Consider the following 25,253-nt stretch of genomic DNA (forward strand, 5'->3'; position numbering starts at 1 on the left):
CTGAGCTTAACGAGAGGAAATACGGTGGCCAAGAATAGGTAAGGAAAAAGGAATATAGGGGCCAGTGGATCATCAAAGCCATGGCATAAAAACATGCCAGCCCTACCTCTTCTAGGCCCCACTTGCCACCCCCAATCAATGGTTCATCTGTGGGTTTGGAGAGATTAAGTATCGGTAGCTCTTTTTATTCAGAGCTTATTTGGGAGGGCTTCTGTGTTTAGGGTGTATTGTGTTAATTGAACTGCGGTGGTTGAGCACCCGTGTTCTGGAGAAGCTACTCACAGTAGCTGGTTTGGGCATCCAGAAAGTCCATATTTGCCTTTCAAATTTTTACCAAACACAGCTTCTGGTATTCCTGTTTGAGGCCCAGCTCAGAACGCCAAAAGCCGTGTCCCCAAAGCCCTCCCGTTTTGGAAGGCTGAAGTGCAGCAGCTTCTTTCTTTCTGAGGTGGGCCCTACGTTTGGTGAAAAATCCTGATAGCACAAGTGAAAGTGGGCTGTCAGTTTGTTATTTGAAGTGCCATCCTCTAACCCCTTTGAACAGAGAGCTTATGCAAAGCGCTTCAAGGCAGGTGAGCGGTGAGCCAGCTTAGCTGAATCTTCAGCTCAGCCTTCCCAAATGGGCCTTAATCTTCTTTTCTCTAAGCTAAACTCATTCTTTTTTTCTATTCAAATCGATAGTATATTCAATTCTCTTCTTTTCCAGTATTGATTACCATACTAATTAAATTAAATTTCTCCTTAATTATTGATCTAAGTAATGGGTTCTATAAACCAATATCAGTATTCACTTAGAATTTTGTTATGAAGAAAGCTGGACTCTTGCAAGCAAGTGTAGTTCCATATTCAAACTTAAAAAGAACCACAAGAAAAGGAAAAAAAGGTTTTAAAATTTTCTTTAATTTATTAATGCTGTTCAATATCTGATTGCAATCCAAATTTGTAAGAATCCATATAAAAATCCAATGGATTATATCTGATTTGAAACCGAATATAAACAAACCAGATTTGAATCCGAATATCCAATCCAATCAGGAGTAACATTAAAATAAAACGAAGGCTACTAATAAAAACATTAAAGATAATAAGAAATATGAGTAAGCTCTCTTGAGCCACCGAACCTGTATAGAGATCAGGATTATCCAATTGGTAGCAACACATGGATTTACTAAGTAGAAAATCAGGTAGAAGAAAGGCTGCGATTACATGTTTATGAAGAAATTGAACCTAGAGTTTCCAAAGTAGCAAGGTAGAGAAATGGTGTATTTGAAAGCTCATTTTGCAATAGGACTTTTCCTGTAACCTGAACCCTTTTTTCATGTTTGACCAGAAGGTTTCAATGAACGAAATGAAACAAGTTAGGGAACTAATATCATCAAGCTGGGTCTAGTTTTACCTAGGATATCCATGACCATGATCAGTTTGAGTAATGAATGATTAGTGTTATCCCACTGCAGGTTTATGGGTTTTGGAGATGGAACTTATGCCTTACTAAAGAACATCCTAGGTCATCGGTGGAGGGAGAGTGAGTAAAAATAAAAAGGGAAAAAGATTTAGCTAAATTATAGCATAAACATAGACAAAGTTATCATACAGATTTTACATTTAATATTTTCTCTAGTAGTTTGGTAAGCTGGGATTGCCTACTTGTTCCAACAGCTTGACCTAAGTTAATAAAATACAAACTCAATGTGGATATAGCCAGTTATGACCTCACTCTGGCGAGCCTTTCCCTTATCTCTTCAAGTTCTTCTTCATCATCAACCCCCTCAGCTATAGGTTCTTCCTGCAATACAGAAATCATTTGTTCCTTAGGCTGCGTTTGGTTGAAGTGCAATTTTATTGCACTAGTGCAAATGTATGGCAGTGCAAATGAAAAAAATGCAAATTCTCATTTAACTTTGTCTTGGGTTTTACTTTATTCTGCTTCATGTCTTAATTTACTTCATTTATACTGCAATCAAACAAAATAAGCTAAAATTTGAAACAAAAATAGGTCAGAATTTAAACTCAAATCATTTGCACTGCCATGGTTTTGCATCAGTGCAAATATATTTGCATTGCAACCAAACACAGCCTTAATGTCTTGTCAGACCATAAAGTGCAAATAGATTTAGGAACCTAGAGTGCAGTTATGATGCACATACCTCCTGCGCAGCTCTTGCTGCCTGTGCAGGTTGCTTTACCCTCTCTCTCCTGACAGCTTCTGGGAGCTGTGCAGCAGTCTCACCAGCAAGTTCAGTCAAAACCTTGTCAACTTCTTCTTCTGTCTCCTCTTCTATATCTTCTGAATCCAATGCAGTGTCAACAGCATCATTCACAATCTCTTCAATCACCCCTGCCTACAAAACACAGGCAAACAGTGAACGATTTTAGGAAAAGCAAATTTCTTCATCATCAGTAACAAAAGAAAAAAGTAGTTGATGTACAAGAGTTTTAAATACAACTTCCCAGGATTCGGGGGAAAAAAGTTACTCATGATAGAAAAGAAAAAAGTTACTCATGATAGAAAAGAAAAAAGTCCAATTCCAAATTCAAAGAATGAGCTCAAGTACACAATGAATAGTCCCTAGTTCAACGAAGGACATCAAATAAAAGTCACTCTATGACACACCTTCTAGCAAGATTATCAACAGTCAGATTAGAAGATTACACATCAAGGTGACTTGCTAAGAGCCAGATTGAGAACATTTCCACAAGGGATGAGGGTGGCAAAGATACTCAACCTGGAGAATATAACAGTGGGGTGACTGAAGAACACCAATGAAGGATCTGGAAGTACTGACACACCATGAGGTAAATTAGCAATTGGATAGTGAGTGGTTTCAAGCTTTCAATGGATCCATTGGTAGGCAAATGGTTTGGCTGGCACTTTATCCAAACAAGGGGTAATCAGGGCAAAATCATTTTGGGTTCAAGTGTAATATTAGAGTACAATAGAGACAATAGGATGGAGATGCTTGACATACTGTACATACCACATTCTTTCATTTGAAGTGATAAAATTCTGCAGTTATTGACCAAAAAAAAGAAGAAAAAAAGAAAAAGAAAAGAAAAGATCTACAAGCCCAATGGAGAGATTCATTGTGGATGCCTAAGAATCATCTCTCTGATAAGATAGCATCCTCAATGAAACCATGGTATAATCACCACCCTCCATCTTTTCTATTGCTATCTTAGAGCGGTGTTGCTTGGGCTCTCCTAAATGGATGAAGTGTCTGTGTTGGACACATCATATTCCAACACTCATGGTTTCTTGAGGGATACTTCTACTTAACATCTTCCCTCTCTCCTTAGTTATTTGACATAAATGATCAGAAAATGTACACAATGAATACCATTTTACTACAAAATGTTATCAAGCTACAAAAAAATGAGCTTTCAAACCTTTTCTATACGTGTATATTGTATAATGTAAGAAACAAATAAAACATGTTTTTTTTTTTGCTGAGTCAAATTTCCAATAACCTCCCCATTCTCCAAAGTGAGAAACCATCATTTTTTTTTGAGAAAAAGAAGCCATCAAAATTTAACTTGACCAACTACCCAAAAGGTGGAGCCCGCAATTGTCTCTTTGGAGGATTTTAATTTGATCCACCGCTTCTGATAGAACCTTTAAGAAAGACAAGTTAGAAAAATAGTTGTCAAGGCAATATCCAGGTGGGCACCTAGGTGATACCTAGGCAACAAGGGGCCTATGGAAGGTTTCCTTGCTTAAGGGCCTAGTTATTTCTTACATGGCACTATAAAATATTTTTATATTCTTTATTTTTTTAGATAATAATAATAAAATAGACATTATTACAATGAAATATTCATTTTGTGGATTTATATACTAGTTCCTTTTTAATATTTTCTTATTTGATAGGGTTCAATCAGCACACATATTGGTGCATGCTGTCTTGAACCCTTGGAGACTTCAAAACCTGAAACAATGGGCAAGGAAGAACTTAGAATTTTGTCCAATCAATACATTCTTTTTTTTTTTCTTTTCCTAGGACAACTTTTTCTTTCTCATGAACATGTTGATTTTCTATGTTTTAGTATAAAGTTTATACTTTCTTAGGAAGATTATTGATAATTACCATTTATCAAAAAAATATTATTGATAATTACTAATGAAAGTTTATTTCTACTGTGATTCTACCCCATCCATCCTTGGGTAGCCCAAGCTTACCCTGATCCTATCCCTATCCATCCATCCATTGGGCCATTTTTTAATATTCCTATCTAATAGTTAAAATTGTTTATATTAGATAGGTTTGGGGCCATTTTTTTTTAATATAATCGATTCAATAGGCTTTTTTGAGCCCGACCACCAACCTGAGCTTGGTCTAGACTCAAGCTCAACCTAAGTGTGTCAAATTTTTAGTGTTTGCTGAAATAGGGCTGTCGAATGAGAGAAGAAGAGGAAGAAGAAGAAGAAAAGAAATGAAATGGGCGGCGGAAGAATGCTCAGCCAGCCCTAACCTATTATATATAAGGACATTACATAATGTTACATAAATAGACAAGAATGCCCCTGATTAGTGATGGGACACCTAGTCAAAATAAACACTAAATAAGATTAGGCCCAGTAACTAAGGCCCAATAACTAATGACTTAAGACCCAACAAAGATAAACATACAAATTAAGACAGCTGAACCAACACTCCCCCTCAAGCTAAGCATGGATGTGAATCATGTTTAGCTAGCCAAGTAAGTCCACGAATTTCACTGTAGCTAGCCCTTTAGTCAGAACATCTGCAATCTGCACCTCGGAGGGAGTATAAGGAATGCAGAGTTCTCCTGAGACAATCATTTCTCTAACAAAGTGACGGTCTATCTCAATATGTTTTGTTCTATCATGTTGCACTGGGTTATTTGCAATGTTGATGGCTGCCTTGTTGTCACAGTACAACCTGAGAGGGCACTCAATCTTTATTCCAAGTTCACCAAGCAGGATCTTCAACCATAAAAGTTCAGCAACACCATGTGCCATAGCTCGGTACTCTGCCTCTGCACTAGATCTAGCAACCACATTCTGTTTTTTTCTCCTCCAAGTAACTAAATTTCCTCCAACAAAGGTACAGTACCCAGAAGTAGACTTCCTGTCCCCAACAGAGCCAGCCCAATCTGCATCAGTATATCCTTCAACTTCAATTTTACTGTTTTTCCTGAACAGAATCGCTTTCCCCGGGCAAGACTTCAAATATCTGAGGATCCTTTCCACGGCTTTCATGTGAGGGATTTTAGGAGTGTGCATGAACTGACTGACAACATGTACAACATAAGCAATGTCAGGGCGAGTAAGGGACAGGTAAATCAACTTCTCTACCAACTTTTGGTATCTTTCCTTATTAAGGTAGTCCTCTCCTATTGACACCTATAGACCATGATTCTGTTCTATTGGAGTATCGGCTGGCCTACATCCCGCCATGCCTGTCTCTTGAAGAAGATCAATGATGTATTTCCGCTGACATATATAGATGCCCTCTTTGGATCTTGCAACTTCAATCCCAAGAAAGTATCTCAGTTGGCCCAGATCTTTGATCTCAAATTTAGGAACCAAAAACTTCTTTAGTCTTTTAATCTCTTCTTGATCATCCCCTGTAATTACCATATCATCCACATAGACAATAAGTGTCGTAAGTTTGCCATTTCTCTTCCTTATGAATAGGGTATGATCTGCTCCACTTTGAGTGTAACCCCCTTTCTTCATGACTCCACATAGCTTCTCAAACCAAGCTCGAGGGGATTGCTTAAGGCCGTATAGTGCCTTTCTCAGTCTACATACCTTTTTGCCAAAAACATAACCTGGTGGAGGATCCATGAACACCTCTTCATGCAGGTCGCCATTCAAGAAAGCATTCTTCACATCCAACTGATGTAGCTCCCATGAGAAATTTGCAGCTAATGATAATAGAACTCGGATTGTGTTGAGTTTTGCCACCGGAGCAAAGGTTTCTTTGTAGTCAATCCATTGTTTTTGAGTAAACCCTTTTGCTACCAGTCTAGCCTTGTACCTCTCAATGGACCTGTCCTCCCTATTCTTCACAGTGAACAATAACGAGGAGACAACTGAGTGAGACACAAAATCAGCAATGGGGTATCTGATGGTACAAGAACGAGTAGACTTACGAAGGGCAATAGGAAGATCTAAGTCAGAGGAACTGATAGGATTACCTTGAGTTTCTGAGACAGGTTGATCCGAGTCCAATTGGTCGCTGTCATGAGTTAGAAGACCCTTCTTCCTTCTGTTGTAGGTGATTCTGATATTTCTTTGTAGCCTGCTGGAGTCTTCAGTAATATTTGCAACATCACTAGTAGTAGCTGGTACAATGGGAGCCTCACTAGATTCACCCGGGATACCACAACTAGGTGGATCAGGAGGAGAAGATGGAAGGCCTGAGGTCGAGAGAGGTACAAAGAATGAGGGAACAAAAGAATCCTCTTCCATCCCACTAGTCTCCCTCTGAAGAGGATTCTGGGAAGAGTGAAAATAGGATTGAGACTCAAAGAATACAACATCCTTTGTGACATATTTTTTCTTGGTGACTGGATCATAACACTTGTATCCCTTTTGAGTAGGGGAGTACCCCAAAAAGATTCCCTTTGTAGCCCTAGGATCCAATTTGCTCTTCTTCGGATCCTTGACATGTATAAAGCATACACAACCAAAGACTCTCGGTGGAAGAGAAAAGTCAGGAAGATGAGGACAAAGAATAGAGAAAGGAGTTTTCATCCCCAATACCTTGGATGGCATTCGATTTATTAGATATGATGCAGTAAAGATTGCTTGAGACCAATAGCTTTTTGGAACTTTGTGCTGAAATAGTAAGGCTCGAGCAGTCTCCAATAGGTGCCTATTCTTGCGCTCAGCAACCCCATTCTGTTGAGGGGTACTAGCACAAGATGACTGATGAATCATTCCAGCATCCTCCATAAACAGATTCAAGGACCTTTCAAAGTATTCTGCAGCATTATCTGACCTGAATTGTTTGACCTTCGTACCAAATTGTGTTTCAACCATTTTGCAAAATGTCATGGTTACCCGTGACACTTCTTCTCGTGCTTTTAATAAGTAGATCCATATGCATCGAGAATAGTGATCAATAAAACTGATAAAGTATCGAAAGCCATCAACAGAAATAATAGGAGAGGGACCCCAAACATCAGAGTGGACTAAGTCAAAAGAAGTTCGAATTCCATTACTTGAAGTTGAATAAACAGTTCTACATTGCTTTGATAGTTGACAGACTTCACAAACTAACTCTTGACTTGAAACACCTTTGAATAATTCTGGAAACAACACTTCCAATGATGAAAAAGGTAAATGACCTAGCTTAGCATGCCATAGATGTAACCTAGCTATTGACTCCACATTGGACTGACTACAAGTAGCAGATGTTTGCAAGGCCGAACTGATGTCTGCATCAAGGTAGTAGAGACCTCCACACTCATGACCGCTCCCAATCGTTCTCTTTGTCAATCTGTCCTGAAAGACACAATGAGTAGAAAAAAGGTTATGCTACAATTCAAATTTTTGGTAAGCTTTGAAACAGATAAGAGATTTGAAGAAAGATTGGGAACATGCAAGACAAATTTTAGTGAGAGGTCCTTGCTTAGGTCAACCACTCCCTTCCCAGAGATGGTAGAGAGAGAACCATCAGCAGCCCTCATTTTATCTTGGCCAGGCATTAAATGATAGGAAGAAAATAGAGAAGACATGTGTGTCATGTGGTCAGTTGCACCAGAATCAATAATCCAAGAGGCAGGATCAATAGAACTAGTTGCACTAAAGGCTGAGACAATACCTGATCTGGCAAGGGAGGAGGATGGAAGAGAATTGGTCCTTAGACGGGCTAGGGCCCGGCTGAGTACCTCTACCTCATCGGCAGTAAAACCCAAGTGTAATCTGGAGAGCTATACTCGAAGTAGCAAGGAAGAGAAGAGAACCACAAAACTGAAGAGAATGTCGAACTGTACTATCCAGTCGACCAGTCCTTTATTTATAGATGAATATAGTACAAGGTACAAGAAATTACTGGGATGCCCCTGATTAGTGATGGGACACCCAGATGACTTAAATCATTAAACAGGATTAGGCCCATTAACACAAGCCCAGTTACAAGATAAGTTAAACATAAGAATGGGCTAATAAGAACTCTTATCAACCGAACATCACTCTAACATTCTAACACTCCCCCTCAAGCTAAGCATGAATATCAATCATGTTTAGCTTGCCAAGTATGTCCCTGAACTTCGTTGATGCCAGCCCTTTAGTTAATACATCTGCAATCTGCATCTCTGATGGAGTATAAGGCACACAAAGTTCTCCTGAAATAATTCTCTCTCTGACAAAGTGACGATCAATTTCAATATGTTTTGTCCTGTCATGCTGCACAGGATTGTTGGCAATGTTGATAGCAGCTTTATTATCACAATACAGCTTGAGAGGACCCTCAGTCTTGATACCAAGCTCATTAAGGAGAGTCCTGAGCCATAAGAGTTCAGCAACCCCGTGTGCCATAGCCCGGTATTCTGCTTCTGCACTTGATCTAGCCACAACATTCTGCTTCTTACTACGCCATGTGACTAGGTTTCCTCCCAAGAATGTACAGTAACCTGAGGTTGATTTTCTGTCTCCAACGGACCCAGCCCAATCAGCACCAGTGTAGGCTTCAATTTCAAGTCTGCTGTTTTTTCTGAATAGAATTCCTTTCCCTGAGCAAGTCTTCAAGTATCTGAGGATTCTTTCCACTGCTCTCATATGAGGGGTCTTTGGTGAGTGCATGAATTGACTGACAACATGCACTGCATAGGCAATGTCTGGCCGAGTAAGGGATAAGTATATCAGTTTTCCTACCAACTTTTGGTACCTTTCCTTATCACAGTATTCCTCACCCATTGATTCCTGTAATCCCTGGCTTGGTTCTATTGGAGTGTCTACTGGCCTGCACCCCATCATGCCTGTTTCCTCTAGGAGATCTAGCACATACTTTCTTTGACATATGTAGATTCCTTCTCTTGATCTAGCAATTTCAATTCCAAGAAAGTATCTCAGATTTCCCAGGTCTTTGATCTCAAATTCTGAAGCTAAGAACTCCTTCAGCCTCTTCATCTCTTTCACATCATTTCCAGTAATCACCATATCATCCACATACACAATGAGTGCTATAAGTTTGTCATCCTGTCTCCTTGTAAACAATGTATGATCTACACTGCTCTGAGTGTACCCTACTTTCTTCATGGCCAAACAAAGTCTCTCAAACCATGCCCGGGGAGACTGCTTCAAACCATATTCCTTAGTTTACATACCTTCTTTCCAACATCATATCCAGGTGGGGGTTCCATGAATACCTCTTCATGAAGATCACCATTTAGGAAGGCATTCTTCACATCCAACTGATGAAGTTCCCAAGAGAATTTTGCTGCTAGTGACAGTAAAACCCTGATTGTGTTGAGCTTTGCTACTGGGGCAAAGGTTTCCTTGTAGTCAATTCCTTCCTTTTGTGTAAATCCCTTTGCCACAAGTCTGGCCTTGTACCTCTCAATTGACCCATCTTCCCTGTGCTTTACTGTGAATACCCACTTGCACCCAACAGTGCCTTTCCCTTCTGGTAGGTCCACCAATTCCCATGTCCTTGCTTTCATTAGGGCTTTCATCTCCTCATTCATGGCTTCTTTCCACCTTGGATCAGATGCCGCCTCTGAATACCTGGAAGGAACACATACAGAGGAAAGAACAGACACAAAGGAATGATAGGCAGGGGATAAGTGTGAGTACGAAACATAATCGGCTATGGGATGCCGAGTGGTACAAGAACGAACAGGCTTACGGAGAGCAATAGGAAGATCCAAATCTGAATTGAGTGAATCAGAATTACCTTGGATTGCAGAGACAGATTGATCTGAGTTCAACTGGTTGCAATCATGAGGTTGAGGGGCCTTCTTCCTTCTACTGTATGTAAGTATCTCTTTCTCTTGTTTACTGGAACCTTCAGAAGCATCAGCCGAATCTGGAGAAGCAACTGGCACGTGGAAATCTCACTAGGTTGACCCGGAATGTTACAGCTAGTAGTAGTGGAAGGTGATGAAATGGGAACAAAAAAGAAGGGAGAATGAGAATCCTCTTCCAACCCACTACTCTCCCCCTAAAGAGGATTCTGAGAAGACTGGAAATAGGGTTGAGACTCAAAAAAGACTACATCCCTAGTGACATATTTTTTCTTGGAGACAGGATCATAACACTTATACCCCTTCTGCGTAGGAGAGTACCCAAAAAATATTCCCTTTGTAGCCTTAGGATCCAGCTTGGTCTTCTTTGGATCTTTCACATGTATGAAGCATGTACAACCAAAAACCCGCGGGGGAAGAGGAAATTCTGGAAGAGTGGGACACAAAACAGAGAAAGGGGTCTTCATACCCAATACCTTAGATGGCATCCGATTTATCAGGTATAATGTAGTGAGAACAGCTTGAGACCAATATTGCTTGGGCACATTGTGCTGGAAAAGAAGGGCTCGAGCTGTCTCCAATAGATGCCTGTTCTTGCGCTCAGCAACCCCATTTTGCTGAGGGGTGTAAGCGCATGATGATTGATGTAACATGCATGCATCTTCCATGAATGAGTTCAGGGATCTTTCAAAGTATTCAGCTGCATTGTCTGAACGGAATTGCTTGATCTTTTTATCAAATTGTGTTTCAACCATCTTGCAAAACATCATAGTTACCCGGGGAACTTCTTCATGTCCTTTCAACAGATAAATCCAAGTGCACCAAGAATAATGGTCAATAAAACTGATAAAGTAACAGAAGTCATCAATGGAAACAATGGGTGAAGGACCCCAAACATCAGAATGAACCAAATCAAAAGGGGCTTGAATTTCATTACTAGAAATTGGATACATTGATCTACATTGTTTTGACATTTGACACACATCACAAATTAAACTCTGACTCGAAATGCCCCTACATAATTCGGGAAACAACATTGCTAAGGAAGAAAAGGACAAATGACCTAGCCTAGCATGCCACAAGTGCAGCCTAGCTATTGACTCCACACTTTCTGGACTAGTAGTAGAATCTTGCAAGGCTGAGCTGACATCTTCATCAAAATAGTAGAGGCCCCCATACTCATGACCACTCCCAGTCGTTCTCGTCAATCTGTCCTGGAAGACACAATGAGAAGGAAAGAAAGTTATACTGCAGTTCAAGTTTTTTGTAAGCTTTGAAACAGACAACAGATTTGAGGTAAGACTAGGAACATGTAGGACTGATTTAAGAGAGAGATCCTTGCTTAGGTCAACCACCCCCTTTCCAGAGATGGTGGAGAGGGACCCATCAGCTACTCTCATCTTATACTGGCCAGACAACAAATGATATGTGGAGAATAAGGACATATGTGTCATATGGTCAGTGGCTCCGGAATCAATCACCCAAGAGGTAGAATTAATGGAACTAGATGCACTAAATGCAGAGGTTGTACCTGATTTGGCAAGAGAGGTGGAAGCTAAAGAATTGTTCTTCAGACGGGCTAATGCCCGACTGAGAACCTCTACCTCACTAGCTGTGAAGCCCAAAGTACTTGGTCCAGAGGAGTCGGCAGCCTGCCTTGCGGTGGAAGATGACATTGTCTGAATACTCTGTGAGTTGTCACTACTGTTGTTGGTGGCAAGATTCCCACTTGCTGTGTGGCCCTTATGTTGCCTTTTGTCCTTTCTCAGAGCAGCTGGCTTCAGATGAGGGTACAGGACCCAACATTTCTCCTTTGCATGTTTCTCACCACCACAATGTGTACACTTGAGGGACTTCTTGTCTGAAAATCTATTCCCCTTAGTGGAGACTAAGGCTGAATGTTCTCCAGGTAGTTCTGTTGACTGTGTCTGGGAGTCAACTTGCATCTCCTTTCTCCTTACTTCTTCATTCCTCACCAGGTAGTAGACATGGTGAAGCTCAAGTAATTCATCTCTCCCTAGAATTTGTGACCTTATACCTTCATATATAGGGTCAAGACTCGCCAGAAACTTGAAGGCTCTACCCTCCTCAATCTGCTTATCATGCCTCCCCTTATCATTAGCATTTTCCCAATCCAAAATCAAATGGTGGTCAAGCTCTTCCCAGAGGCCTTCCAGTGTTGCAAAGTAGGTTGCCACGGACATGTCTCCTTGCCTTAGGGCTGCAATGTCTTGGTTCAGCCTGTAGATTCTAGCATTGTTCTTTTTCTGGCCATATGTCTTGGATACTTTCTCCCAAATTTTAGTAGTTGTGGGGAAGTGATGAACAGTTCTGGCCACCCTAGGAGTCATAGAGGCCAGCAACCAAGACATGACTGTGGCATTTTCCTTGCGCCACACGGTGTATTCAGGACTGCCAATTTCTGGTTGTTTCTTGTCTCCATCCAAATAGCCTGTGAGCTCACGAGAGGTAATGAACAGCATTGCTGAGACAGACCACTCTCTGAAGTTATACTCATCTAGCAGCACACTTGTAATCTGCAAGCTGTGCAGATTAGGGTTTTCCAGGTTTGAGGACCTTGTAACAGGTCTGTTATCTCTAGAGGAAACTTCACCGGATAGTGAGGACATCCTGACTTCAGTCCAAGAGTTGTTCACAGTGCTGTAGGTGGTTCTGTTTAGGACTGGCCGAAGTGGTCACAGTGTTCATAGTGTTGGTAGAAGTGTTCACAGTTCGGGTACTGTGCAGTGCTGTTTAGGACTGGTCGAAGTAACTGAACCAGTTCACAGTGCTAGTAACTGAAGTTCACAAAGTAGGACTGATAACCGACCTGAAGAGAATCTGTAACTGAAGTTACCACAGTTCTGCCCAAGTCTTGCTGGGGCACGAAACTGCAACTGTAGAGAAGGCTAAGTCTTTACCACTTGTTCTGCGCAAGTCTTGCTGGAGCACGAAGCTGCAACTATAGAGGAAGCTCTCCCCCTTTCGGCTAGTGCTAGGACTGCTGAAATCAGTCCTCAACTAGGTCTGTCCTATACAGACCTCTCTTAGTAGCCCAATAGCTACTATTTGCTGGAGATAATCTAGTAGGACATCTACTTCTGGGTCTTACTTCCCTTGAGTCCTACAACCAAGAGAAACCCTAGGTTCGAACTTGCTTTACTCTCTTACACTCCTAGGTCTTCACTGCAGCAACCCAGAAAAGGAAGAGAGAAGATGAAAAGATAGCAAGAGAAAAGAGTGCGCCTGCTGAAACCAGGAAGGAGCTAATGCTTCGATACCATGTAATCTGGAGAGCTATACTCGAAGTAGCAAGGAAGAGAAGAGAACCACAAAACTGAAAAGAATGTCGAACTGTACTATCCAGTCGACCAATCCTTTATTTATAGATGAATATAGTACAAGGTACAAGAAATTACTGGGATGCCTCTGATTAGTGATGGGACACCCAGATGACTTAAATCATTAAACAGGATTAGGCCCATTAACACAAGCCCAGTTACAAGATAAGTTAAACATAAGAATGGGCTAATAAGAACTCTTATCAACCGAACATCACTCTAACATTCTAACACCAAGGACCCGGTTCGAGGGGAATTAGAAGTTTGTCCCATGGAAGAGGAAGTAACTGTAGATGAGTGTTTTGAACCATCATCACTCTGACCCGTAGCCAAATTCACACTTGCAAATTGACCCTTCAGATGCTTCTTATCTTTCCTCAATGCAGCTGGCTTCAAATGCGGATGGAGAACCCAACAGGTCTCTTTCACATGCCTTTCCCCTCCACAGTGGGTGCACTTCAGATGCCTCTTGTCAGAGTACCTGTTTCCCCTTTGATTTGTACAGATTAGGGCTGAATGCTCCACAGACTGTTCAGCTAGTTTTGTTTGAGTATCAACCTGCATCTCTTTCCTTCTCACCTCTTCATTCCTCACAAGGTAGTAAACATGATGTAAGTCTGGCATTTCATCCCTTCCTAGAATTTGGGATCTTATGCTCTCATATATAGGATCTAGGCCAGCCAGAAACTTAAATGCTCTACCCTCTTCAATTTGTTTGTCATGCTTTTCTTTGTCTCCGACACTCTCCCAATCAATAATAAGGTGGTGATCTAACTCTTCCCATAGTCTTTCTAGTGTAGCAAAATATGTTGCAACACTCATATCTCCTTGCCTCAAGGCAGTAATGTCTTGATTCAGTCTATAAACTCTGGCATTATTCTTTTTCTGCCCATAGGTTTTAGAAACCTTTTCCCATATCTTGGCAACCGTGGAGAAATGTTGAACAGTCCTAGCTACTCTTGGAGTCATTGAGGCAAGTAGCCAGGACATAACTGTAGCATTCTCTTTGCGCCAAGCTGCGTATTCAGCACTCCCCACTTCTGGTTTCTTCTTCTGCCCGTCCAAGAAACCAGTGAGTTCACGGGATGTGATGAAAAGCATGGCTGAGACAGACCATTCCCTGAAGTTGTACTCATCCAACAACACACTTGTGATCTGTAGGCTGTGCAGATTTGGATTCTCTAGATTAGGAGACCTCCCACAAGCCCTAACATCTCTAGAGGACACTTCCCCGGATATGGAAGACATCTTCACTTACTTGTAAATGTCAAGACTGTAACCGCAATATATAGAGAACTGTTTCACACTTACGGAACTTGCTGCACTGTAAACTCAGTCCCGAGAACCAGACACAGAGCTGAAACACAGAGTACTACACTGCACACTGTGCCCTAATTACTGCTGTGTTCTAAATACTGCTGCCGCAACCTGCAACTTGCTGTGATGGCTTCTACTGTGTGCTAAGCACTGCTATCGCAGGTTATAACCTCACCCACGAACAGTTCTAGGACTGCTGAGATCAGTCCTTCCGTCTAGATCTGTTCTACACAGATCTATCTTAGCCGAATGGCTACAGTCTGCTATACTACATCTATTAGGGCATCAGCCTCTGGGTCTAACTCCCCTTGGGCCCTACAACCAAGGGAAACCCTAGATGTAGGTCTAGTTGTGTTCTACGACCAACCTTAGGGTTTCTTTGCAGCAACCAACAAGAAAGATGGGAGAGTTACCTGCGAGTAGAAGAAGATGCGGCTGCTGTAACCAGTCGAAAGATCAATGCTCTGATACCATGTTTGCTGAAATAGGGCTGTCGAATGAGAGAAGAAGAGGAAGAAGAAGAAGAAAAGAAATGAAACGGGCGGCGGAAGAATGTTCAACCAGCCCTAATCTATTATATATAAGGACATTACATAATGTTAGATAAATAGACAATAATGCCCATGATTAGTGATGGGACACCTAGTCAAAATAAACACTAAATAAGATTAGGCCCAGTAACTAAGGCCCAATAACTAATGACTTAAGACCCAACAAAGATAAACATACAAATTAAGACAGCCGAACCAACATTTAGTTCAGGCTAGGCCTGGGTTTGGATAGATTGGACTTGACCTTGGGCTCAATCCAAGCTTGGGCCTTACAGCCAAGTCATAGAATTGGGCCTGAGTTGATCTTCAGTCATCCAACATATCTCAAAATGCAGTAGGTGTAAATGCAAGGAATCTTGAAATGAAAATATCAATGTTTTTAACTCATTCTTGACCCATCCAACTGGACCATGATTGGTCATGATTCCAGTTTCAATCAACATGTAACCCTTCACTTTACAAAAAATTGATTTGGTCAGTGACCCATTGACCAGGGTGGTTGAACCATTAACCTTTTTTATCTGTTAACCAGGTCGCCAGGTTTTATATTATTTCAGTTTGGAAATATTTTATTGGTATGATGTTAAGGGTTTGACCCATTAACCTGGATAGTGGAACTGATCACCTATCCACTTGGAGAGAAAAGTAGTGCAGCCTCCAGGCCAGGTTTTAAAACATTGGAAAATACTGCGGCGAGCAAAAAAAGTCACCAAACAGCTTCCTAATTTGTCCCCGACAATATTTGTTGACATCACATAAACATGCATTATAAATTTGTTCTAATGGTAAGTCTGATGGCCTCATAAATACTCTACTTTCTAAAAAGAGTAAATAAATAAGAATAAGTCTGCCAATGGGCAGATAACAAGTACTTTGACAAAAAGGCAGGATTGTTGATATAGTATCACTTCTGGTGTACATCAACCATGGTCAACACAATCTTTCTAAATTTGGATAGAAGGATGACAGACTTCAACAAATAAAAGAGTAGCACTAGTAGAAAATACTAAGGCTCTATAGCTAAGGTTCCTTTTTTTTATTTCAATTAATGGAATGTTTTATCTTTACTCTTCAAAAAAAAAAAAAAAACTTAAATACCTTGGTCATTTCTTTACTAAATTCTTGCATTGTAGAAGCAACTTCAGGAGCCTTCATTAGGTTATTGACAAGTTTCATGACCTCTGCACTCTTTGATAAATGACCCACTGTTCGAGCAATAGCTGCAAAACCAACCAGGAAAATGAGTCACTGCATTGAGATTTTTACCTAATATGAACTACCAATCTGTTTGTGGAATTGAACCATGAACAACATTGTGGGGAAAATGATACAAGATATTGACAGAAAAAGAACTCCAAGCTTATTTGCCTAAATCATTTCAGATGGCCAATGGATTATTCTTGAAACATGGGGATAAAACTATTTAAGTCAAAATGAAAAGTGTAAATAGTTAATTTCAATTAAAAGATATAGATTTCTCCACCTCATAAATTTTTATTGGTTTGTACGGTTGGAACAGTGACAGGCAGGGAACCTATCACGATTCAAGGGGGTACTGTAGCATAGGTGGGGGTTTGGGACAATATATTCAGAAAACCAATAAAAAATTATGAGGGTATCAAACCATAAAAATCCCTTAAAAGAAAGTCTAAGCAATATTACGTAAGAAGCATGAAGTGAGGTGAGGGCCGTGAGGCGCTAGGACTTCTGTATGCATGAAGTGTAAGCCTCAAAAAGTGATTCTTAAGCCTCATGATTAACATTTTTTTTAAGAAATACATTAAAATAAAATGAAGAAAAGTATAGAAGCATGCATAAGAGGGGTATATTATGCAGAAAACTCACACACACATACACACTAAAACAAAACTAGGTGTGTTTTTTTTCTCCTTTTTCTCCTTTTTGATTTTTTATTCCATGTCATTTTCTGAAACAACCAATGGAAACACTTTTGTGAAGAGAGAGGACAAAGAAATGAAAAAGAGAGATAGAGAGTTTTGTTTTCCAAAAAGTAAAAGTCTTTGGGACAATCACCTCTACTTTGTGTTTGTCTTCTGAGATCAAAATACCATTACTTTAATTCATAAAAGCATGGGTATTTTTGTCAAATAAAATAGAGAATAAATATGTAGTCATTACATTTTTTTTTACTTTTGGCTAATAAATACAGAAAAGCATTACTTTCAAGAACACTTATAAGAAACTAGAGAGAGAGAGAGAGAGTATAGAGCACCCTCAAAGTAAATAGAGTAAATTACATAGAACACCTTCAAATTTGTGATAATTGTGTTCAACTTATTTGAGTTTCTGAAATTATGTTATTCATAATTAGGGACAGTTTGATAAAAAATGAAGTTTTTGAATTAATGGATGATTGATTTGTATTTTATGGATACGATAATTAAATAATACAATATTCAAGATTTATAGTAATCCACTCAATTTTAGCTTCAATCATTAAGAAGTTCACAACTTCCTTAATAACTCAATCATTAAAAGTTAAAAATAATAGCCATCAACCATTTCAATTGTTAGCAAACATTTAGTAAGCATGAAGCCACAATACTCAAATTCCATTCTAATTAAGATTTAAAATTCATTTAAATTCCATTAAAATAAATAAATAGCTAAAAATTATATAATAATATAAAAATAGGGCCGACTTACCACAATAAAACAGGGAAGCAAGTCAAGTAGGTCAGTTCAATTTAAGGTCAACCAAGGCCCAACCCTAAGCATTGTGCTTAAGGCTAGAGCTCGAAGTCAAGCCCAACTTGTCCAACCTGAGTCTAACCTGAAACTGAAAATTGACATACTTGGGTGGGGTTTGGGTTTGGGTTAAGCTCGGGTTAGTCATTTGGGCTTAGGTGGGCTTATTAGTTCCAATGTATTAAAAAGTTGCATGAACTTATTTAGAATGAATAATTTAAACCTTCAAATAGGAAATTTATATATTTTGTATGTAGTCGGGCTAGGCTCAAATTAGGCTAAGGTTGGGCTTGGGCCTAGGTTGAGGACTGAAAATCCAAGACCAACCCCTGTAAAATCATGTGCTAGGTCACCTGGATTTGAGTTGAGCCCGCCCAAGTTGATTTTTTTTTATAAATGAGAAAAATTTTATTAGAGAATGGAGAATGACAGATACAAGATACCCATGGAGAAGCACAAGCTGCAACCTCTCCAGGTGATTAGATACTAAAATAGATTACAACTGTGCCCAATACAATTGTTCCCTATTTGCCCCTTGCTTGGCTAAACTATCAGCCATAGCATTAGCTAATCTCCCCACCCATTGTATTTTGAGACACAGATTTCTTGTTAGCCACTTCAATTTTTAAGTTCATTCTTAAAACACCAAACCACAGTCTCTGGGTTTTGTAGCCACTCCACAACTAAATTGGAATCACCTTCTATTACTAGCCGTTCGCCCGTTCCACTCTTAACTGTACTGCAAACTGTACCCCTTAAAGGGCAGCTAGTAATTCCGCCCTAGTGAAGTCCCCCACACCTAAAGGACCTGAGTACAAGAGAGCCACATTACCACTTTCATTCCTTAGAACCCCTCCCATCTCAGAGGGACCTGGGTTACCCTGACTGCTGCCACCAAAATTTAGTTTTGTAAAGCCTTCAGGAGGGAGTGTCCAACTTATGTACACCTTGTTCTTCAGAAAGGAGCTGCTTGCATGGCTGCTCAATGCCTCCAAAGATCATTAAAAGAAAACTAATGAAATAAGTCCAAAGATTCTAGCCACGAGATAGCCCTCTACAAGATACACTCCTTCAGTTCTTGTTGGCTTTTCTCCTTCTCTTAGAATATCTCGACATTCCTTTCTTCCCACATTGTCCATAGAAATGCTGCTCATGCACACCTCCACATTATCCTCCTCCTCGGTGGCGCCAAGCATAGGTAGATGAGTCAAAAAGCATGCTTACTTCTGCTAGCCCACCCAAGTTGCATTTCTAAAACAAAGTGATATCACAATATTATAATTTAAAATCCCACTTGATTGTAACTTAAAATCCATTTGAACTCCACTTATAAAAATTTTAAAATTTTTAGTAAAAATTGAAGTTCCATTTAATATTTATTTAAAATGAATAAACAAGTAAAAATGATATAATAATATAATATTAAAGATTTAAGATTTACTGCAATAAAAGTTATATTAAGACTAACAATATAATTTGAAAGTAATGCTTGAGTTGGACTTGGACTAACTCGACTTAGTCAAGAATGTTAAAGGGTTCCTTCTACTTCAATTTTGTTTGACAAGGCTTGTGGATTGCATGAGTCCCAACTAGTATAAATTAATAAATAATCACATAAACAATAATTGGAAACGTTAGAAAGTTTAGATAAATTCATATCCTTAGAAATCACATAACAAATACTAAGAAGCCTTATATGTTAAACAATACCTCAAATGGCTTGAACTCATGAGCCTCAAGGTGGCCTTGAGGTGTTTTCCTTGAGCCATGTCTCTATTCAAGCTTCAAGGAATAAGCCTCATATGCCTTTAAACATCGAGCACAAGCAATCAATATGGTTTTATCACGTACCATCTAATAATATAAATCATTAAACTCAACTCAACAAAATATTATCCCAATTATATGGGATCCACCTCTCAGCTACATGAATCCTGTTTCACAATTCCTGGCTACAAGGACATATCATCCATTAAATAAGGAGTCATCCTATCTTTTCCTCATTCATCAGTTGCTGTCCTTTTCAGCCTTCTCCTAGCTAGCTCATTTAGAACCATCAAATTGAATCAAATCACTTCTTACAGATGCAATAGGTGGTTTTTAACATGTCCAAGCCAGCTGTATCAAGTTTTGATGATTTTATCGTACATTGGGGCTAGTCCTAGATACCCCATGAATCCATCAATCTCAACATCCTTACCTCTGATACACTCATTTATAATGTTTAATGTTTTCATCGCTTAACACTTCGCACATATCATTGTTAGTGTTATATTAAAACATTTACCTTTTGATCTCAATATGCACCAATCAACAATAATAGCTTAACGCCTTCACCATTTAGTTCCCCATTTCTCCATATAAAAAAATAGAGAAAAGGTTGACTTAGATCTTTCTGTTGGGAACTGTATTTTAGGAGTTAGGACCATCAACTCATATATTCTACTGTTCAGAAAATGCTATGCTGGCATTGGCATTAACAGTCTATAGCATTTTGAATTGTATGGCAAAAATCAGAGAGTGCATGAGAGGGCATACAATGATGCATAAAATATGATAGTCAACTGCTCTCCTACCTCTCCTAAAACTAAGGGAAGAAGGGAGCTGTCACCACACAAAAATCCCTCCCAGTTGCAGATCTAGCAAGTTAATCAGCTTTTCAGTTGAGCTCCCTAGGACTTCATTTCACTATCCTATGTACCATCAATCCAACATGCCAAAAAAATCTCCTTAGTCTCATTCTGGAGATGTGCCAAGTGCCAATGGACCTCTTCCCACACTTTAACACCATCTAATTGCATTATTTGAATTACCTTCAATGTCTAGGGACAAGAACAATTCCTTCTTAGCAATATGTGTGCCCATGTGAAGTGCTCTGAGCTTTTAAGTAAATTTAATATAAAAAATTACTTTTTAGTTTTTACTTATCCCAGAAAACAAAAAGTATTGGACTCTTTAATTTTCTCCATAAAATTCTATTCTTTTTTCTTGAAAGGTAGAAACCAAAATGATGCATATCATAACTATAGAATAACAATTTCACATAATAATTGATTCACATATAATATTTATTTACTGAAAGAGATGGCATATGTAAAGAAAAATCTAAAAGTTCCTATCTGTAAAGCACCATACCAACACTTTCTCCCAGATGCATCGCAATTGAATTCAGTTGTGCCTTATTCTCATGAAGACGGTTCACAGCTTTTCTTGATCTCACAATTTCCTTAGCAAGTGCCTAAAAGCATATAATGTATCAGAAGATAAAATAAGATAAAGACCTTTATAATGTCAGAAACATGTGAAAAAGAGAAATTTTGACCAGAAAGGTTAAGAGGAAAATTAAAAAAGGAAAAGCCATAAAAAGGTGCCCCTAAACAAAACGCTAAGGTTCCTCATCCTCATGTCAAATCTAAATATACTTGTGAAGAGGTGGTAACCATTTAAAAATAATCCAGCTATAGATCTCATGTATCATATTCTTAATTTTTATTAATATCAAAGAGAAAGGATGTCATCCAAGCTTCACTTCCCCAAGTCAAGTGGAAGGAGCAGAAGAACCTCCTTGAGGCCAATTTCACAAAAACAAGTGCCATAATATACAAAATCCATCCCAAGATAGAAGACCCCAATAGAAATCACTCCCCTCTCCAAGTAGGCTATATACTTTTGAGTTGGCAGATGTTGGAAAGTTGGAATCTATTGTATGGGATGTTCACTTTGGAAACTGAGGTTCTAGCATCTCTAGTCAAATGCCTAGAATTTCACAGCCAGAGTCTCAAACATCAATCAAATCACAACCTAGGAATTCCCCTCCACCTCAAAGAGACAGCAAAAAGATAGGATATGCAAAAATTGTACCAAGCACCACTCTCTATTTCACTCTAACTTATTTATTCTTCTAAGTGACCTATCTCTTTGTTGTCTCCTCTAACAGTAAGAGTTCTCAGTCTTCTTGTATCTGTTGTGCTTCCTTACTAAATCTATTTTCCTGCTCATTCTTTGGTGGGCAGCGAACTTTCCACTTGCTTCTCTATCTATATTCTTCATCATTTAACCGCCCAAACTGTCTTCCTTCACCCTAAAAAACCCACCCAAACAGTCTCCTGCGTCAGCCTACCACCCTAAAATCATTAAATCCATAATGATAACTCTAAAATTAGTATCTAATGATCGACTTTGAGGCTGGGTTTGGAACTTTGAGTTTGGAGGCAGAAGTGGAAAACCATGATGGAAATGAAGTGATGGGCTCCAGAATAGTGTTTTTAAGGTAGTGGTGCAAATCAGATACCCTACTTGAAAATTTTACACAGCATCGGGCCCAGGCCCTCAGCTGGGCCAATTTAATTTTAGCAAATGCTCAACCTGAGCCTGCCCAAGTTATCTAAAGGCATGTGAAACTTATGCCTTAAGGCAGGCATTAAGGAAAATGCCCCAAAGATCAACCTTGAGGTTCACACTTAAAGGTGTAAATGAAATGATTACATATTATTAAGACCACTTATGTCAAGAACATGTTTTCTGAGAAAAGGTAACTTGTATTCAAAAAAGGGAAGGATGTATATAAGGAATGTACGAAAGGCCTTAAAAGACATAAAGAAGGCCCAAGCAATTAAGTAAGCACTGAGTTTATGACTTACACATTGAAAGATCCTAGCACATAGCCTTATGCCTCTACTATCTAAATCATTGCTCCAGAATGATTACTCCCCCCACCCCCCCCCCCCACAGTTTTACCTCAGCACCATCTAGGTAGCTGAGCAGTGAAAATGGAAAGTAATGGATTCAAAATACCATTCCACTGTGCTCTTTTCCATTTCTGGTCCAATCCAAATACAGCCTATCAGTAACCAGACCAACAATGATCTCTTTGGGCAAAATGGTTCTGGTTGTTCTTACAATATGTTTAGAGATCTTAATCAAAATTAAAGGTTGGTGAACATTCAGTGCTGGAATGGTGAATGGAAGTGTAATTAATCATGAGTACAAGTATGCCCATTTTGAAAAAAGATACGATAACTGATACAGGCATTTGTAGTCATACCAATAAAATAGACTTCAGACGGTATATCAGATTGGCACTAAGGGGATATTAGGAAACATTATTTAGCAGTTTACTATCTTATCACTACATCAGTGCTTGATCTAAATATCTTATAGTAAAATCTCAGGCTGGCATGCGTGAGAATTTGGGTTGACCACTTTGTCCAAAAAAAAAAATGCCAAATGCTGGGTCTCAATTCCGTCCACCCCTCCCAATACCTCGATGGATGGGACCAACAATGGCCCTTTTCTTACTTACTTTCCTGGCACATAACATTTGAACTTAGATTTCACTTCAAGGAAGGAGAAACCTCGAAATTTCATGAAATTAGGGGCTAGATAACAAATTAAGATCATTTGCGTCTCCAAAATTCCAATACGATAATTTCTCTCTCACCGGTAATATTTAAAATAATCTTTTCGCTTCAATCAACCAGTAAGCACTTAAACTGAAAATCATATATTTAATAAATATAAGCACAATTTTATTTCAGTAAAATTTACATCAATTTCAGCAAGGAGAATTCACAAATAGGCTCCTATACCTTCGCTGAGACCATGTCATTTCTTTTTGCAGCTTCTCTAATCGCTTTCTGTACACATTTCTCCTCTCTCTGCACATCTGCAATAATTAAAAACAACCCACGACAAATTTTTGTGAAAATTACTACAATAAACATCGTTTTAAGATCCCATTAATCGAATTTCAACTCATGAAAGGAAAGACTCCAATTACATCCATTCTGTAATAAATAAACATATAAACAAATAAAAAGTAGGCATGGGAACGATTTAGGTTGTTGGTTTTAATAGAGAACTAGCCTCGAATTTGGCGTTCGATGTTGCGGCACTCTTGCCTGAGTCGTCTCTGCCAATCCCTCAATTGCTGCTGTGGGTTTGGCTTGGGTTTCAACAGACTCTTCACCTTATCCATCTCTCTTCCAACCAGAAAAGGTTGATGATGGAGAAGAAGTCGAAGGAGAAGTAAACGGATGAGATCGCTTAGGATCAAAGCTTCTTTAATGTTTTTGTTCTTCCACAGCGAGAGCTTTTCCTTTTCTTTCTTTGATCTTTCGGTTTGCCTTTCCCAACTAACTTTTTGAGATTTTTCTTTTTGTTTCCTACGCAAAATTGCCAAGGCAAATTGGGGATGTAAGTCGGGTCGGGTGGAGGTATTTCCCAAGTTCCCAACCCAACCAGGGTTGTCAAGCCCCCAATCCCAATTTCCAACCTTAACCCAACCAACCCGATCTGTTCATTTCTTTATTAAAATGTTCTTATTTAGAGTCTTTAGACTTCAGATTAAGGTTCAATTCGGGAAGATAATAAACACAAATACGTACAGTGTAAATACAAAGTTTAAAAATATCATATACTGACCAAGGTGACAACTGACTGGTTGATCTGGGTTACCCCCGACTGGTCTTGCCCCATGGAAGAAAAAAAACAAAAGAAAGTGTATGCCATTTATTTTGGCTGTTTCTACTTTCCTTATATCTGAATCTGCTCCATACGGCTTGGAATTTGGATCCCTTTTGGGTTATAGATCGAATCCCACTTGCATCTGAACTGGGGGTCATGGATTTAGGGGGTAGGTTATCACTCAGCCGGTAGGGGTGAGCAAGAAACCTGTAAGTTTTGGTTCAGTTTCGATTAACCTTTTAAAAAAACTGGCAATTATCGATTGGGATATATATATATATATATATATACTGGCAATTAACTGGTAATTATATTTTTATTTTTATTTTTTTTATATCAAAATAAATCCACCGCCATTTGACTTTTTGAGTTTTCCCCTTCCCCGACTTAAAAGGCTAATACCAAAACTAAAAACCCTTGCTTTCCTCTTGTTTGTCTTCCTCCCTAGTTCCCCTTATTTTCCTCTAGCGCCAATTGTCATCTTCTATCATTGGACATACCACTCCTCACTAACTACCAAGTAACAATGCCAGTTGTTGACAAGCACCAAGCCACCAAAGCCAGGCACCAGCTGCTCCCTCTCTAGTAACACTTATCATCTCCGCCACCTCTCACTTCAAGTTCAAGCGATAGCAATCAGTCCGACACCGGCAAATTGGCCACCACTTCAGTGTTCATTGTCCAATTCGACTTCAGGCCTTCAACATGTTTAAGGTATTCCTTTTATTTTTTTTTGCATAAATATTATTTATAGTGTAGCTATTTTATTTTTTTGCATAAATATGCATGCCTTTCAAGCTTCTGCTTGTTCATTTATAGTGTTTTTTTTTTGAATTGTTACTAAATGAGTGAATGAATGTTGATTAATAGTTTAGTTTGTCGTATTTTCATTTCAGCCTTGTTTTAGGTATTTTTTATTTTATTCATGTTT

General features: G+C 39.1%; 1 protein-coding gene across 1 annotated transcript; it reads right to left on the bottom strand.

The window, feature by feature from the left end:
* Positions 1 to 1,552: 1,552 nt before the first annotated feature.
* Positions 1,553 to 24,572, bottom strand: LOC148847127 (vacuolar protein sorting-associated protein 24 homolog 1-like). Its single transcript, XM_088952310.1, has 6 exons — positions 23,723 to 24,572; positions 23,446 to 23,522; positions 20,993 to 21,095; positions 16,247 to 16,368; positions 2,148 to 2,342; positions 1,553 to 1,786 (listed from the first exon to the last, which is right to left on the bottom strand). The coding sequence occupies exons 1-6, from the start codon at positions 23,832 to 23,834 to the stop codon at positions 1,706 to 1,708; spliced, it is 690 nt and encodes a 229-aa protein (XP_088808436.1). The 5' UTR covers positions 23,835 to 24,572; the 3' UTR covers positions 1,553 to 1,705.
* Positions 24,573 to 25,253: the final 681 nt, after the last annotated feature.

The sequence above is a fragment of the Nelumbo lutea genome, chromosome 6 (assembly GCF_056320005.1).
Source record: "Nelumbo lutea isolate HS-2025 chromosome 6, American lotus-T2T, whole genome shotgun sequence".
Classification (NCBI taxonomy): Eukaryota; Viridiplantae; Streptophyta; class Magnoliopsida; order Proteales; family Nelumbonaceae; genus Nelumbo; species Nelumbo lutea.

Coding starts and splice junctions, on each gene's coding strand:
- LOC148847127 (XM_088952310.1), bottom strand. CDS start 23,834: ATGGATAAGGTGAAGAGTCTGTTGAAACCCAAGCCAAACCCACAGCAG. Junction 21,096..23,445: donor ATGACATGGTCTCAGCGAAG/GTATAGGAGCCT, acceptor ATATGCTTTTAG/GCACTTGCTAAGGAAATTGT. Junction 16,369..20,992: donor GCATCTGGGAGAAAGTGTTG/GTATGGTGCTTT, acceptor TTGGTTTTGCAG/CTATTGCTCGAACAGTGGGT.